General features: G+C 42.5%; 1 protein-coding gene and 1 pseudogene across 1 annotated transcript; one reads left to right on the top strand and one right to left on the bottom strand.

The window, feature by feature from the left end:
* Nucleotides 1-5,564: 5,564 nt before the first annotated feature.
* LOC132348928 (high mobility group protein B3-like) lies at nt 5,565-6,205 on the top strand (annotated as a pseudogene).
* Nucleotides 6,206-10,733: 4,528 nt separating this feature from the next.
* Nucleotides 10,734-17,439, bottom strand: LOC132349090 (histone-lysine N-methyltransferase 2D-like). The gene is made up of 2 exons (XM_059897221.1): nt 15,801-17,439; nt 10,734-11,252 (listed from the first exon to the last, which is right to left on the bottom strand). The coding sequence occupies exon 1, from the start codon at nt 17,373-17,375 to the stop codon at nt 15,849-15,851; it is 1,527 nt and encodes a 508-aa protein (XP_059753204.1). The 5' UTR covers nt 17,376-17,439; the 3' UTR covers nt 10,734-11,252; nt 15,801-15,848.
* Nucleotides 17,440-17,980: the final 541 nt, after the last annotated feature.

Below are 17,980 nucleotides of genomic sequence, written 5' to 3'. Positions count from 1 at the left end.
AGTCAGGTGAAAACTGACCTGTGAGATACAGAGATGGATTTATTGTAGAAAAGAAGAAAATAATTCATAAATTGCCCAGCAGTAACATCTTGAATATTTTGCATCTTATTACTTATAGTTTGTTTCCTATGGCTTTTTAAACTTATTTTAAAAACTGCAGCCAATGCCTGATTATTTCGGGCTTGATTATCTACTTAGAGACTACTCAGCCCTTAATTTCTTGCTGTACAACAGTGAAAACAGAGAGAAAGGAAATGACTTCTGCAGAGACTGAATCATCCTTGTGCCTCATGTAGTATCTGGCACTTAGTATGTACTAAATAAAAAATAAATCAATGTAATCACTTTTCAGTAACTCCAGTTTTAGAAGTCTTGGGTAAGACCAAAGGTAAAAATAAGACTCTTTGAACAATGCTACTTTGTTTTTCACTGTCACTATCTCTAGCCTTCTCACAACTGAGTTTTGACTATGCCAGAGACATTTAATGAAATGCTTAGAATGGTGTTGAATAGAACTCACACTGATTCTTTTTCAGGATGATGTCAAGTATGACCTTAATTATTTGAAGAATAAAACTAAAAGTCCAAAAAACTTCAGTGTATATTATATGACCTGTGGGAGAAACAAAAGAGAGAGATGATTTTAGCCATCAAGGAGTTTACAAACCTGTAAAGTCAGATTTAACTTGTATATTAACAACTTTAGAGAAACTTTAAAAGGGGGAGGGGGACAAATGACAATGAAAACACGATGACCCAAAACCAGTGGGATGCAGCAAAAGCAGTTCTAAGAGGGAAGTTTATAGCAATACAATCCTACCTCAAGAAACAAGAAATATCTCAAGTAAACAACCTAACCTTACACCTAAAGCAATTAGAGAAAGAAGAACAAAAAAACCCCCAAAGTTAGCAGAAGGAGAGAAATCATAAATATCAGATCAGAAATAAATGAAAAAGAAATGAAGGAAACAGTAGCAAAGATCAATAAAACTAAAAGCTGGTTCTTTGAGAAGATAAACAAAATTGATAAACTATTAGCCAGACTCATCAAGAAAAAAAGGGAGAGGACTCAAATCAACAGAATCAGAAATGAAAAAGAAGTAACAACTGACACTGCAGAAATACAAAGAATCATGAGCGATTACTACAAGCAACTATATGCCAATAAAATGGACAACCTGGAAGAAATGGACACATTCTTAGAAAAGCACAACCTTCTGAGACTGAACCAGGAAGAAATAGAAAATATAAACAGACCAATCACAAGCACTGAAATTGAGATTGTGATTAAAAATCTTCCAACAAATAAAACCCCAGGATCAGATGACTTCACAGGTGAATTCTATCAAACATTTAGAGAAGAGCTAACACCTATCCTTCTCAAATTCTTCCAAAATATAGCAGAGGGAGGAACACTCCCAAACTCATTCTACGAGGCCACCATCACCCTGATACCAAAACCAGACAAAGATGTCACAAGGAAAGAAAACTACAGGCCAATATCACTGATGAACATAGATGCAAAAATCCTCAACAAACTACTAGCAAACAGAATCCAACAGCACATTAAAAGGACCATACACCATGATCAAGTGGGGTTTATCCCAGGAATGCAAGGATTCTTCAATATATGCAATTCAATCAATGTGATAAACCATATTAACAAACTGAAGGAGAAAAACCATATGATCATCTCAATAGATGCAGAAAAAACTTCTGACAAAATTCAACACCCATTTATGATAAAAACCCTCCAGAAAGTAGGCATAGAGGGAACTTACCTCAACATAATACAGGCCATATATGACAAACCCACAGCCTACATCGTCCTCAATGGTGAAAAACTGAAACCATTTCCTCTAAGATCAGGAACAAGACAAGGATTTCCACTCTTACCACTATTATTCAACATAGTTTTGGAAGTTTTAGCCACAACAATCAGAGAAGAAAAAGAAATAAAAGGAATCCAAATTGGAAAAGAAGAAGTAATCTGTCCCTGTTTGCAGATGACATGATACTATACATAGAGAATCCTAAAGATGCTACCAGAAAACTGCTAGAGCTGATCAATGAATCTGGTAAAGTAGCAGGATACAAAATTAATGCACAGAAATCTCTTGCATTCCTATACACTAATGATGAAAAATCTGAAAGAGAAATTAAGGAAACACTCCCATTTACCATTGCAACAAAAAGAATAAAATACCTAGGAATAAACCTACCTAAGGAGACAAAAGACCTGTATGCAGAAAACTATAAGACACTGATGAAAGAAATTAAAGATGATACAAACAGATGGAGAGATATACCATGTTCTTGGATTGGAAGAATCAATATTGTGAAAATTACTATATGATCCAAAGCAATCTACAGGTTCAGTGCAATCCCTATCAAACTACCAATGGCATTTTTCACAGAACTAGAACAAATAATTTCACAATTTGTATGGAAACACAAAAGACCCCGAATAGCCAAAGCAATCTTGAGAAAGAAAAACGCAGCTGGAGGAATCAGGCTCCTGGACTTCAGACTACACTACAAAGCTACAGTAATCAAGACAGTATGGTACTGGCACAAGAACAGAAATATAGATCAATGGAACAGGATAGAAAGCCCAGAGATAAACCCACACATATGGTCACCTTATTTTTGATAAAGGAGGCAAGAATATACAGTGGAGAAAAGACAGCCTCTTCAATAAGTGGTGCTGGGAAAACTGGGCAGCTACATGTAAAAGAATGAAATTAGAGCACTGCCTAACACCATACACAAAAATAAACTCAAAATGGATTAAAGACCTAAATGTAAGGCCAGACACTATAAAACTCTTAGAGGAAAACATAGATCGATCACTCTATGACATAAATCACAGCAAGATCCTTTTTGACCCACCTCCTAGAGAAATGGAAATAAAAACAAAAATAAACAATTGAGACCTAATGAAACTAAAAAGCTTTTGCACAGCAAAGGAAAACATAAACAAGACGAAAAGACAACCCTCAGAATGGGAGAAAATATTTGCAAATGAAGCAACTGACAAAGGATTAATCTCCAAAATTTACAAGCAGCTCATGCAGCTCAATATCAAAAAACCAACAACCCAATCCTAATATGGGCAGAAGATCTAAATAGACATTTCTCCCAAGAAGATATACAGATTGCCAACAAACACATGAAAGGATGCTCAACATCACTAATCATTAGAGAAATGCAAATCAAAACTACAATTAAGTATCACCTCACACCAGTCAGAATGGCCATCATCAAAAAATCTACAAACAATAAATGCTGGAGAGGGTGTGGAGAAAACGGAACCCTCTTGCACTGTTGGTGGGAATGTAAATTGATACAGCCACTATGGAGAACAGTATGGAAGTTCCTTAAAAAACTAAAAATAGAACTACCATACGACCCAGCAATCCCACTACTGGGCATATACCCTGAGAAAACCATAGTTCAAAAAGAGTCATGTACCAAAATGTTAATTGCAGCTCTATTTACAATAGCCAGGACATGGAAGCAACCTAAGTGTCCATCGACAGATGAATGGATGAAGAAGATGTGGCACATATATACTATGGAATACTACTCAGCCATAAAGAGAAACTAAACTGAGTTATTTGTAGTGAGGTGGATGGACCTAGAGACTGTCATACAGAGTGAAGTAAGTCAGAAAGAGAAAAACAAACACCATATGCTAACATATATATATGGAATAAAAAAAAATGGTTTTGAAGAAACTAGGGGCAGGACAGGAATAGAGACACAGACATAGAGAATGGACTTGAGGACACGGGGATGGGGAAGGGTAACCTGGGACGAAATGAGAGAGTGGCATGGTCATATATACACTACCAATGTAAAATAGATAGCTAGTGGGAAGCAGCCACATAGCACAGGGAGATCAGCTCAGTGCTTTGTGACCACCTAGAGGGGTGGGATAGGGAGGGTGGGAGGGAGATGCAAGAGGGAGGAGATATGGGGATATATGTATATGTATAGCTGATTCACTTTGTTATAAAGCAGAAACTAACACAGTGTTTTAAAGCAATTATACTCCAATAAAGATGTTAAAAAAAAGGGGGGGTGGGACAAAAAAGGGAAGGTACAGAACAAGATGTGTAGTTTCCTACCATTTACTTAAAACACACACACACACACACACACACACACACACACGCACACACACTCATATAAATAAATATGCTGGGTTTTGCACAGACTCTCTGGATAAGTATTCCAGACACTGATAACAATGATTGTTTCTGGGAAAGGGCCATCAAAGACTGGGGGGTCATGGGTTGGAGGAAGACTTACTTTTCACTGTATAGCCTTTAGTACTATTTCACTTTTTCTTTGTTAACCATGTTCATGTACTACTTCTTAAAAAAGATTAAAATGTTCTGGTGGTGAGAGGAAAGTAAAATGCTATATTATCCTTTCTCAGCTCAAATTCAAATCTCTAAGATGATATGTTTTTTAAGGAAACTATTTACAATGCAATGAAATGATAATTATACTGATTTGCTGAAAAGAGGACTCAGGACTATCAGATTTTAGTCTAGCCTCTGCCACTAACTAGCTATAAGATCTTAGGCAAGGCACTTATGATTTTTATTTGTTTGGGGTGGAGGGACTAGACTAAATGGCCTTTGGGATTCTTAAAGTTAGTGGTCAATCATTAGCAGCCGATTGGTCCATATCTATTTATTAGGTCCAAATTTATTATTGCTTAAAAACATTTATTATAATAGAAACAACCAAAATGTCCATCAATGGGAAACAAGTCAGGGCTTCCCTGGTGGTCCAGTGGTTAAGAATCCACCTTCCAATGCAGGGGACATGGGTTCAATCCCTGGTCAGGGAACTAAGATCCCACATTCTGCGGGGCAACTAAGCCTGCACACCTCAACTACTGAGCCCACACACCACAACTAATGAGCCTGCGAGCCACAAGTAGAGAGAAGCCAGTGCACTGCAACTAAGACCCGATGCAGCCAAAAACAAATAAATATTTATCCCCCCCCCCAAAAAAAAAGACAAAAAAAAAGACTGTGCCTCCAATGCAGGAGGCACGAGTTCAGTCCCTGGTTGGGGAAGTTCCTCATGCCCTGGGGTGTGGCCATAAATAAATAAATAAGAGAAAACACTGAATTTAAAGAAAAAGGAAACAAATTAAATTGATTATGATAGGGACTTCCCTGGCAGTCCAGTGGTTAGGACTCAGTGCTTTCACTGCCATGGCCTTGGTTCAATCCCTGGTGGGGGAACTGAGACCCCACGAGCCGTGCGGCACCGCAAAAAAAAAAAAAAAAAAAAAAAAAAATTGATTATGATACATCCACTCAATGGAATACTCTGTGTTCATAAAAAAGAATTAGAAAGCTCTTTAACGCCCCAAATGGAAAGCTCTCCAAAATATATATTAAGTGAAAAAAGCAAGGTATTGAACAGTATGTGAAGAAAAACTAGAGGGACTTCCCTGGCGGTCCAGTGTTTAAGACTCTGTGCTTCGAGGCGGCTCTCGTGGAGGCAGCTAGCGCGAGGCTGTGGAGCACTGAGCCGCGCGTCCTGCCCTGCAGCTGCCCAGGCTAGCGAACAATACAGTCAGGATGGCTAAAGGTGATCCCAAGAAACCAAAGGGCAAGATGTCTGCTTATGCCTTCTTTGTGCAGACGTGCAGAGAGGACCATAAGAAGAAAAACCCTGAGGTCCCTGTCAATTTTGCAGAATTTTCCAAGAAGTGCTCTGAGAGGTGGAAGACAATGTCTGGGAAAGAGAAGTCTAAATTTCATGAAATGGCAAAGGCAGATAAAGTGCGCTATGACTGGGAAATGAAGGATTACAGACCAGCTAAGGGAGGCAAGAAGAAGGACCCGAATGCCCCCAAGAGGCCACCGTCTGGATTTTTCTCCTGTTCTGTTCTGAATTCCGCCCCAAGATCAAATCTACAAACCCTGGCATCTCTATAGGAGATGTGGCAAAGAAGCTAGGCGAGATGTGGAATAACTTTAGTGACAGCGAGAAGCAGCCATACATCAACAAGGCAGCGAAGCTGAAGGAGAAATACGAGAAGGATGTCGCACACTGTAAGTGTAAAGGGAAGTTTGATGGTGCCAAGGGTCCTTCTAAAGTTGCCCGGAAAAAGGTGGAAGAGGAAGATGAAGAAGACAAGGATGAAGAAGAGGAGGAGGAGGATGAATAAAAAAAACTGTTGATCTGTCTTCTTGTGAATACCTTAGAGTAGGGAGCGCCGTGATTGACACACCTCTCGCCCAAGACGTGTCTGTTGCCCTCATTAGGTTGAATTACCCAATTGGATCATGATCATATCGTAGTCTCTCAGAGTGCTCTAGCAACTGTCAGTGATTTACATGAAGTGGCCATGGGTGTCTGGAGCACCCAGAAACTGTATCAAAGTTGTACATGTTTCCAAACATTTTAAAAATGAAAAGGCTCTCCTGTTCTCCTCACTCTGTGCACTTTGCTGTTGGTGTGACAAGGCATTTAAAGATGTTTCTGGGGCTTCCCTGGTGGCGCAGTGGTTGAGAATCTGCCTGCCAATGCAGGGGACACGGGTTCGAGCCCTGGTCTGGGAAGATCCCACATGCCGCGGAGCAACTAGGCCCGTGAGCCACAATTGCTGAGCCTGCGCGTCTGGAGTCTGTGCTCCGCAACAAGAGAGGCCGCGATAGTGAGAGGCCCGTGCACTGCGATGAAGAGTGGCCCCCACTTGCCGCAACTAAAGAAAGCCCTCGCACAGAAACGAAGACCCAACACAGCCATAAATAAATAAATTAATTAATAAATTTAAAAAAAATGCATAAGGTTCTACAGTGAAAATTGTAAGACAGGCGAAATCAAAGGAGACCTAATAAAAGAAGAAAGAGCCTATTTCACAGAGGAAGATTTAAAAAAAAAAATGTTTGTGGCATTTTCTTTTTTTTTTTTAATTTGTGAGGTGGTGTGTTAACTCTATGGTCATTGGCTAGGAATCCCGAGTTCTCAACTGTACATATCTATAGTTTGTAAAAAGAACAAAGCAACCGAGACACACTTTTGACGCTCCTTGCTTGGCGTGGCGGCTGTAAGGGAGATGCCTTCCGGAGGGGCCATAGCTCAGGGCGTGCACTGTGGGGCTGGACCTGTGGACACTGCAGTGGGCATCCATTTAGCTTCAGGTTGTCTTGTTTCTGTATATAGAGACATAGCATACCGCTGCCATTCTTAGCTGTGGAAAGGGGGGGAGGGTAAGCTGGCATGAGAAGTGTTTTGGATCCTTTTTAGTTGAAGTACAGTAGTTTTAAACTGTTTGTTTTTTAAACAAACCATAGAACTCTTCATTGTCAGCAAAGCCAAGAGCCACTGCATTGATGAGAGTTCAAGAACCTTCTATACTAAGGACAATCTGCAACGTTCTGTTATTTTTATTTTTGTATGTTCAGAATGCTGAAATGTTTTCGAAGTTAAAATAAACAGTATTACATTAAAAAAAAAGAAAAAAGAAAAGACTCTGAGCTTCCACTGCAGGGGAAGCGGGTTCGATCCCTGGTTGGGGAACTAAATCCCACTTGCCTCACGGCCCAGCCAGAAGGAAGGAAGGAAGGAAGGGAGGAAGGGAGGAAGGGAGGGAGGGAGGGAGGAAGGAAGGAGAGAGAGAGAGAAAGAAGGAAAGAAAGAAAGAAAGGAAGAAAGAAAGAAAGAAACTGCTCTCAGAAAAAAAAAAAAAAGGACATTTAAGGGAACCAAGCTTGAGATAAAAAAATTTGAAAAAAAACACTAGAATGTACAGTATAAGCACTTTATATATATAAATGAATGGTATATAATGAATGTATTATATATGTATTTGAACGAAAGGATTTACAAGAAACTAATAACATTTTTAAAAATATATAAATTTATTTATTTTTTATTAATTTTTGGCTGTGTTGGGTCTTCATTGCTGCGCGTGGGCCTTCTCTAGTTGCGGCGAGTGCGGGCTACTCTTTGTTTCAGTGCGTGACTTCTCACTGCAGTGGCTTCTCTTGTTGCGGAGCACGGGCTCTAGGCACATGGGCTTCAGTAGTTGTGGCACATGGGCTCAGTAGTTGTGGCTTGTGGGCTCTAGAGCGTAGGCTCAGTAGTTGTGGCACACAGGCTTCGTTGCTCCGCGGCATGTGGGATCTTCCCAGACCAGGGCTCGACCCATGTCCCCTGCATTGGCAGGTGGATTCTTAACCACTGCGCCACCAGGGAAGTCCTAATAACATTTTTAATGTCTATCAGTAGCACTGTGCTGAGGATTATAGAGAGACTTTACTATGTGCTATTTTATGCTTTTTGGATTTTGTAATATGGAAATATATTACCCAAAGATTTAAACTTTAAAAATCTGTTCATCCTATATATTTATTTTTTTATATCACGTTTTTAATTGAAGTGTAGTTGATGTACAATACTATATAAGTTACAGGTGTACAATATAGTGATTCACAATTTTTAAAGGTTATAATTCATTTAAAGTTGTTATAAAATATTGGCTATAGTCCCTGTGTTGTATAATATTTCCTTGTAGCTTATTTTATTTATTTTATTAAACATTTATTTCTTTATTTGGTTGCACCAGGTCTTAGTTGCAGCAGGCAGGCTCCTTAGTTGCGGCTCCAGGGCTCCTTAGTTGTGGCATGTGAACTATTAGTTGCGCTATGCATGTGGGATCTAGCTCCCTGACCAGGGATCGAACCCAGACCCCCTGCATTGGGAGCATGGAGTCCCATCCGCTGTGCCACCAGGGAAGTCCCCTGTAGCTTATTTTATACATAATAGTTTGTACCTCTTAATCCCCTACTCCCATCTTGCTCCTCCCCCCTTCCTTCTCCCCCTCTGGTAACCACTAATTTGTTTTCTGTAACTGTGGGTCTGTTTCTTTTTTGTTATATTCACTAGCTCGTTACATGTTTTAGATTCCACATATAAGTGATATCATACAGTATTTGTCTTTGTCTGACTTATTTCACTTAGCACAATACCCTCCAAGTCCATCCATGTTGTTGCAAATGGCAAAATTTCATTCTTTTTTATGGCTGGGTAGTATAAAAACATTTCTTTTGAAATGGGGGAAAAATAAAACAGATAGTGTTTTTATTTTATATTTATTGGTTGATTTATGTATTTATTTTTTAAGAATAACGAGATTTATTTTTCCTTCATGTCGAGGGCTGCGTGGAGTCTAGGCTGGTGGGCAGCTCTGCTCCAGGCAGTCGGTCATTTGGGGACCTTGTGTTTTTAAAATACATAAACATCTATATAAAAGTTGTTTATTTCGGGCTTCCCTGGTGGCGCAGTGGTTGAGAATCTGCCTGCCAATGCAGGGGACATGGGTTCGAGCCCTGGTCTGGGAAGATCCCACATGCCGCGGAGCAACTGGGCCCGTGAGCCACAACTACTGAGCCTGCGCGTCTGGAGCCTGTGCTCCGCAACAAGAGAGGCCGCGATAGTGAGAGGCCCGTGCACTGCGATGAAGAGTGGCCCCCACTTGCCACAACTAGAGAAAGCCCTCGCACAGAAACGAAGACCCAACACAGCCAAAAATAAATAAATTAATTAATTTAAAAAAAAAGGCTAAGTTGACAAGCCTTGTTTAAAAAAAAAAAGTTGTTTATATCTTTATAAACATTTATATTTTAAATATGTTTATATTAAAGTTGTTCCTATCTTTCTTTCAAGGTCACTATCTGCTTCCTGGCACTGTGGTAGCACCTGAGGTTCACTAATCACAGTTCTTGAGAACCACCTCTATTTACCCAAGATAAAATTCATCCATACGAATATTGATTAGCCACTGCAAGATAAAAGGCTTTTCTGTAGGTTCCTGAAACGTGTGTGTGGGCACACCCCCCAACAATGTCCTTTGCACTTCCCTGGTCCCTTGTTCTGTACTATGTTAAAGTTGATTTTTCTCTGAGTTCCTAACTATAGTTCTTGTGTTATTAAAACAACTGTGCTTACCTGTTTCATTTTATATACAGAAGCTCAACTGTTGCATATATTATTACTTAAAAATAAACTGATAAATGTCATATGGTTTATAAATTGCTGGTTTAATCCAATTATTCTTTTTTAAAAATTGTGGTAAAATACACATAAAATTTACCATCTTAACCATTTTTAAGTGTACAGTTCAGTAGTGTTAAGTACATTGACATTGTTGTACAGCCAATCTCCAGAACTCTTTTCATCTGAAACTCTGTACCCATTAAACAACTCCCGGTTCCCCACTCTCCCCATCCTCTGGCAACCACCATTCTACTTTCTGTCTCTTTGAATTTGGTTCTCTGATATGAGAAATCTCATATAGGTGGACTCATACAGTATATATCTTGTTGAAACTGGCTTATTTCACTTTGCATAATGTCCTTCCCTTATTCTTTTTTCCGAGTATCTGCAATGCATAAAGTCTTCCAACTTGAGTTAATTTTTTAAAATTATAAACATAGAAATACTGAAGCATAGGGCAGAAAAGGGGAAGAAATATAAAAGCAACTAAATTTTTGGAAGTTTTGATCCAAAGTACCGTACTACCTAAAAATGTACTTTTGCCTATAATTGGAAATTTTAAAAGCAAACTATCCCTATATTAGACCATTCTTGCATAAACAGTCCACTGATACAAAGAAAGAACATAAGAGGAGAGCAGTCCCAAATGAATTTTATTTGATTATCATTAAAATATGCAATCAAATCAGCAGGTTTTAAATCCTTGGGAAGAAGGGAAACTCATATTGCTTAAATCAAATGAACATACAAATAAACTGTAACATGTTATAATACCCTGATTGTATTAACCTTTCTGATAGCTTAATGAGGTCACAAAGCATCCTTAAATACAAGGAGTTGCAATTTTCAATGTCCATTTCTGTGGGATTTGTACTGACACATTCACCCAGAGTATGTGAGACATGATTTTCCGCTTAGAATGCTGGAATGCTTTCACAAGAGGAGTCTATTTTAAAAACCAACTTCTTTTAAAATGAAGTTCATTTGGAACAGCATAGTCGATTATGGCTTCAAATTCTGGCAATAAACATCTTTACTGTCTGGGGCTGGAAAATTCTCCCCACTCTGCAGCACAGACTTGGCGGAGGCAGCTGGTCAAGTCTGCTGGGCTGAGACAGGCCAGGGCTCCATATGGAGGTTTCCAAATCGAGATTAAGGTAAGTATTTGTGCTTTTATAAACTTGCACTTAAATCTGTAGGAACATTGGTGAGTTCTGGAAAGAAAAAAGCAATTTTATTTGAGATGAGACTTACAAACATAGAGAGGAACCAAAAACTGAAAGAGTTGTTGATTTGCATTCTCTCTCTGGAAATAAAGCTTTCAATAGAGAAATAACCCTAGACTGATCTGGGGTATTACAGCCCAAGTTATGACTAATAGGCTTAAGAAAAAGGCTCTTTAATAACTATCGCTTGGAAGGAAAGCTTATAATAGACACCTTATAACAAATTATACATCAATTACACATCAATTCCAGCTCCTCCATTTATGTGACATTGAAAGAATTACATAACCTTCCAATATCAAATCTCCCTTCCATGAAGTGGAGATAATAATGGTGCCTTATCTCTGATGGTTGTGACGAATGAGATAAAGCCTGTAAGTTACTTAGCACAGTGGGTAATGTATTATGAACACCCAATAAATGTTAGCTATTATTATTAATAAATGTCCCATATGTGTGTGTTGATTCAGAATTATACAAAATGGGAACACAAAGCTGAACAAAACAAAGGTGAATGAGATCCTCATGGTCTAGTGGAGAAGATACCATTACTATTTAAGAGGTAATGCGTCATCTGAGGATCAAAATAAGGTGTTTTTTTTTTTAAGTGCCTAGTGAACTATAGCACAAATTTTTATTAGTCTAGATCAGGGTTTCTCAGCCTCACACTGACGATGTTTGGGGCGAGATAATTCTGTGCTGTGAGGGGCTGGCCTGAGCACTAGCGGGTGTTTGGCAGCCCCTCTGGCCTCCACCCACTAGATGCCAGCAGCACCTCTCCCCACTCTGCGCTTTTACATCGCTGTGGTCTATGGCTGGGAGCCTCCAAGACCAAACCCCGGGGGTCGGTTTCCACTCCTGCTCTCCCCAGAGCTCCCTGTGCCTGCCTGCCTGGCCAGCCGTCTCCTCAGGGCCTGAACATTACGGCAGATGGCAGGCACCCAACAGTGGAATCTCAACCCGGGAGTCAGGGACAGGGCAAATCAGCTCTCCTCAGGCCAGCAGACAAAGATGAGACGGCCAGGTTCTCTGAGAGGAGAGAATGACGGCCTCGGACCTGGATGTCACTGGGGCAGAGTGAAATACACTGTGCTGGCTGGGAACCTGGCCAGCCAGGCTGGTCTCCCTCTGCCTCGGGCCAGTTGCTCTTGGTCAGGTGGATGACTCCAGCCACGCAACTGGAGTCAAAGCCGCTGTACAGCCCACCCCCCAGCAAAAGGGCGTGGGGTGGGGTGGGAGTAGTTACTCTCTTGTTATATAAGCAGCCACGTAATAGTCTGGATTTTGCCTTTTGGCCCACAGAGCCTAAAATATTTACCATCTGGGCCTTTATAGAAAAAAATTTGTCAACCTCTATTTTAGATAGGTACTTATCCTACCATCAGTACAGAGAAATGCATCGAAATGGTGTCATTCTACCTGACGTCATCTTGAGACAGGAAGACAAGAGCACAGCCATTTCAGAAAAGGAGCAGGGTAACGGCCTTGGGCAAAACAGGCCTTGTAGGCTAAAGAACAAAGGCCCCGGGGGTCTGAGTCCCAGAGATTAACCTTATCTGTTCCCATGCATTTTTGCAGAAAATTCTCATGCATTTCTTCCCCCTCACAGAAGCAACTCCCTATTCCTGATAGCCATCGTGGAGCCACCTGCTGATGATCAAAGACGTTTGACGATTTCTGGAAACTATCAGTGATCCATGAGACAAACCCTCCCTTTTGTTATAAAAGCAACTCGCCCCTTCTACTCTAGAAGCTGGAAGTTTTGTTTTGCTTTGTTTTCTTGTTGTTGTTGTAGTTTTCTGCCCTCTCCCTTGTGTACACGCTACCTCTTTGAATAAAAAGCTCTGCTTGCCTAAGGATCTTGTGGAAACAATATCATTTCTATGGTAGTGCCATCCAAGAACCGGGAAAGGGCCTGGCAACAATCTTTGTAGCAAAAAAATGTTATGTACAAGTAAATAAACACCTGACAGTGTTTTCCAGGATGAATACCCATGGAGCCTACACTTTATTTTTTAATTAATTAATTAATTAATTTATGGCTGTGCTGGGTCTTCGTTGCTTAAGGCGGGCTTTCTCTACTTGCGAGCGGGGTTTACTCTTTGTTGCAGTGTGCGGGCTTCTCACTGCGGTGGCTTCTCTTGTGGAGCACAGGCTCTAGGCGCGCGGGCTTCAGTAGTTGTGGCATGCAGGCTTCAGTAGTTGTGGCACGCGGGCTTAGTTGCTCCGTGGCATGTGGGATCTTCCCGGACCAGGGCTCGAACCCGTGTCCCCTGCATTGGCAGGCGGATTCTTAACCACTGCGTCACCAGGGAAGTCCCCTACACTTTAATTAGAAACTGTTACTAACATCTAAGAGGACTGTTTTCCCCTTAGAACTAACTGGGAGAGAATTTAGCAATTATTCTCTAATTATTGGCCTCCTGCCATTACTTCAGAACAGAGCCCACAGGTAGAATTATGAACACAAGTACCCTTCTTAAAAAGCCTTCAAAGGTTTCCCACTTCCTCACACCCAACCCCAAGCACTCTTGACTCCAGCATCGGATTATCCTTTCCCAAATGTGTCGCCAGCAAGCCATGGACTGACTGTTAAATCTCTGAGTCTTTCTGTTGATGATTTTCCCCCATGCATGGAATGTTCTTCTCATCTTCCTCAATCAACAGACACTTTAGGATCCAATTCAAAAATTCCTCACCCTGTATTCTGGAACACTGTGAGCAGACTCGTGTTACAGCACACTGTGTTAGTCATTCCTAGATCTGTCTGCCCTGATCAACAGTGAGCACTTGGAGAGCAGGGGCACCTTCTCTCTGAATCCCCAATGCCTAATGGAATGCCTGGCACTTGCTAGAAATTCAGTAAATGCCGGGTCAGTGAATTAATTATTTGAAAGGCACTGCATGGCTCTTCCTGTCAAAAATAATTATTCCACTAAAAATTATCAGGTAGACACCAGCCTACCCCTTCTCCTTCCTTGTCTAAAATTTTCTCCTCTTTAGAGAACAGGGTCTCTAAGCTTTCTGACAGCAAGGTCTGCATCCTTTCATGTTTATATGCGTTTACCATTATTCCTGGCACTTAGTAAGTGCTCCTTCAAGAATTACATGGAGAATTATTTCGATCACATGAATTACTTGAAAGAATTAATGGGAAAAAATGATCTTTTTCAATAATACTAAACCCTTAACTTCTGGAATTATTATGGTTTGTCAGTGTTTTGCTCTTAAAAATTTTTTTATAGAGATAAACATAAATCACTGAATGTATTTCATTTTAGAATCCACGTGTCCAAGTTGTACAAAATCAAAAGAGCTAAAATGCTTTGCCCCTATGATTATCTATAGAATATATATGTGTTTATATACCTAGAGAGTGTTACACATTCTCTTAAAGGCGAATTGGAGAAAATCATAAGGAAATTAAGAGTTTGACTTACACCTAATATTCAGTTGTATCTCACGCTGGAAATGAAACCAACCAATATGAAATAAGGATGAACACCTTCTGGAATATGTTGGTAGCATTTAAACAAGGAGCATTAACATAATTTCAAAGTATTGCTCTGCCCCCCATACTCTTCCTCCCTGCCCCCCAAGTAACTTATCAACAGGATTAGAGAGAAAGACCAGGATATTGACACTCAGCACTTAACCCCCTGAGAAGCAGGGTCACCAATTTTGACCTTCACATGATCTTTTCTACCATTCCAATTGACAAGGCTTTGGGAGTTAAGTGAACTTCCTCCTCAATAACCTTAACCACAAAATTCATCCAATAGGTCAGAATAAAGGGTCTTGGGGTTTAATAGAAAGCGCATACGATTTAGTACAAATAACCAAATGTTTTCCAAATCTCAGAATCTTTCCAAGTTTCACTCTACAATTAATTTTTACCTTTACGTTGACTTATGTAAAGTATTTTTTACTTAAATAAGTGGATTTCAAAAAGGAACCATCACAATTGTATTAATAAATAGAGAAACCAGTATTACTGGGCATGAATAGAAGTTACCCACTGAAATAACTTTGTTAACACAAATGGTATTAAATCCTAGCGGGGTGCAGGTGTTGCCTACCAAAGCGTTACAGAGGTGTTAGAGATCACTAACCCCAAACTAAGGACATTCTCCTTGATATAATCAGAAAGATTGAAAAGGGAATAACTTTCCCACTGGAAGGCTCACTGCTATTTGTGCTGTGTCCCTGTACCACCTAAAATCATCTTGTTTCAGAAACACTGCAGAGTCCCCCCACCTTAGAGGCCCTGAAGGAAGGTAATTAACACCGTCTCCCCACGAAGTCGAAATAAAATATCAGGCTGGAAGAGCCATAAAACCTTAACAGCAACTCATCCACTCAGAGCACTAAGTTTCAAAAATCTACCAAAGTTCAAATGATCTAATCCCTGAAGGAAGAGGCCACTTCACCTCCAGTAACTTAACGTTTTTGAAGAGAGGGGGTTGAGGAAACCACCAGAACATGGACCCGGAAACAGTTAAGGAATACTGCAGGTATTCCTCCAAAGTCACTTACTTGGTGGAGGCCTTAGGCCCACTCGGAGGGCTGGGGTCTGGTTCTGTGCTAGAGAGAGCAACTCCTCCTCTCCGGGACGGGGGTGGGCGCCCTGCCGGGGGACACTGACTGCTGGGCTTGAGCAGCTGGAGCTGGGGACTCAGGGAGCAGGGACGCAGTGTCAGGGGCGTTCTGACTTAGCTCCTGGCCCGCTGGTGGCGGGGTCTCGAAAGCAACTGGCTCTTTGTGAAACTCCTGGGCAGATGGAGACTGGCTTGGTCCAATCCTCTGGACTAAAGAGCCGCTCTGGGAGGTCTGTTGGGTGTGATACATGGTCTGAAAGTCCTGGATAGCCTGGGCCATCTGAGGGTCCACAGGTTGGGTGTGAAAAGACTGGGTGGGCAGAAGCTGGAGCAGAGAGACCTGGGTGGCCAGACCCTGGGATTGGGAAGCCAGAAGAGGTGGTGGCTGAGTTTGACAGGCCTGAGCAAGAGTCTGGAGCTGGCTCTGTGAAGCCACAGGCACCAGGAGGTGGCTCTGAGAGGCCACAGGTACCCGGGGGTGGCTCTGAGAGGCCACAGGTACCAGGGGTTGGCTCTGAGAGGTAAGGATGGTCAGAGGCTGACTTGTAGAGCACAAAGGGACAGCAGGCAGGCTCTTAGAGGCCAACAGGACCGGAGGCTGAGTAGTAGAAGCCAAGGAAGCTACAGGCTGGCTCTTAGAAGTCAGAATAGGTAGAGGCTGGCTAGTAGAGGCCAAGGGGGCAGCAGGCTGGCTCACAGAGGCAAGAGTAACTGCAGGGGGCTGGCTCGTAGAGGCCAAGGAAACTACAGGCTGGCTCTTAGAGTTCAGAATAGGTAGAGGCTGGCTAGCAGAGGCCACGGGGACTATGGGCAGGCTCTTAAAAGCCAGGATGGCTGGAGTGAGAGGCTGGTCCAGAGGAGATGGAGTGAATGGCTGCACCAGATGGGTCCATGGTCCTTTAACAAACCTTGGGAGACTAGCCTCAGTGCCTAGGGGACCTGCATTGGGGCCCAAGGAGCAAACTCTCTTTAAACTTTTGACAGCTTCAGGTTTGGGGAGATCCTCGCTGCCGAAGTCCTGAGCGTCGCCGCTCTCCTTGGCACCTTCCATCCCGTCTTTGTCCTGGTCTAGCTGGTTTTCGACCTGGCCCGTGACGGTCATATCCAGAGCACTCCCTTGCAGGAACCTCTTGCGGTGCCGCCGCCGCGGCCGCATCCGCATAAAGGTGTTGGAAACGCTGCCCATGTTGAAAGAGAAACGGTTGCTGATGGTCTGGCTCAGGACTTCCAGCGTGGTGGCGGAAGGCAGGTGGTAGGGCCTGTTCAAGGGCTCTTCAGAAGACAGTTCGATGTTACCGCTGTACCAGAAAACCCACCAGAGGAGGCTGAGGAAGATGATGATGGAACCCAGGTAAAGCAACAGGTCGTAGAAGAGCAGATCGGCGAAGACCCCGGTGAACATCACGGTCGCGCCCACCGTGTCGAAGGCGACGCCCAACCAAAAGAAACGCTTACAACGGCCCAGACCCGACCGCTTCTTGGTCTTGTCGACGTCGTTAATCGAAAGCTCCATGAGCTCCCACTGTCGCCGCCACCAGGTCCGCAAAAGCGACCAGGCAGGCGGCACCGCCACAGGCCAGCTGTGGCCGCTGGGTCCCCATAGCAACGTCTTGGGGGCGAGCCAAGCAGGAGGCGGGGCGAGAGGGCGGGAAAGAGAGGCCGCCGCTCACCTGTCCGGAGGGAAAAAAAAAAGGGGCGCGTCCCCAGATCCTGGCGCATGCGTGGTACGCCCCGTGGCCCGCGGGGCCGCTTTCTCCGCATGCGCAGTGCTCCCTCCCTGTGCTACCCTCGCGTGTTCGTTCCTTCTGGGATCCTCGGAGAGTAGAGAGTTTACCTCTCCTGACCGTCGTCTTTTGTCCCCGCCGTAGGGGGGGGGGGGACGTATCTACATTCCTTTCCCCTCGCCCCCGCCTTCCAGAACGAGGGTGACATCCTGAAGGAGAGCAAAAGGCAAGGATCCTCTTCTAGGAATTTCCCCTTCTCAGCTAGGAGTACAGCTTGGTCTCAGGTATTGCCACTTCCAGAGTTAAAGGCTTTCCTTTGTTTTGGTGAAGAATTGGCTAGATTAGGGTCTGTTGATAGATATCTTAATTCCGATCTTATCTGTTTGCCTCCTAG

Source organism: Balaenoptera ricei, chromosome 15 (assembly GCF_028023285.1).
Source record: "Balaenoptera ricei isolate mBalRic1 chromosome 15, mBalRic1.hap2, whole genome shotgun sequence".
NCBI classification, from domain to species: domain Eukaryota; kingdom Metazoa; phylum Chordata; class Mammalia; order Artiodactyla; family Balaenopteridae; genus Balaenoptera; species Balaenoptera ricei.
Note: the sequence above shows the minus strand (reverse complement) of the source record. Positions and strands in the feature narration are given on the sequence as shown.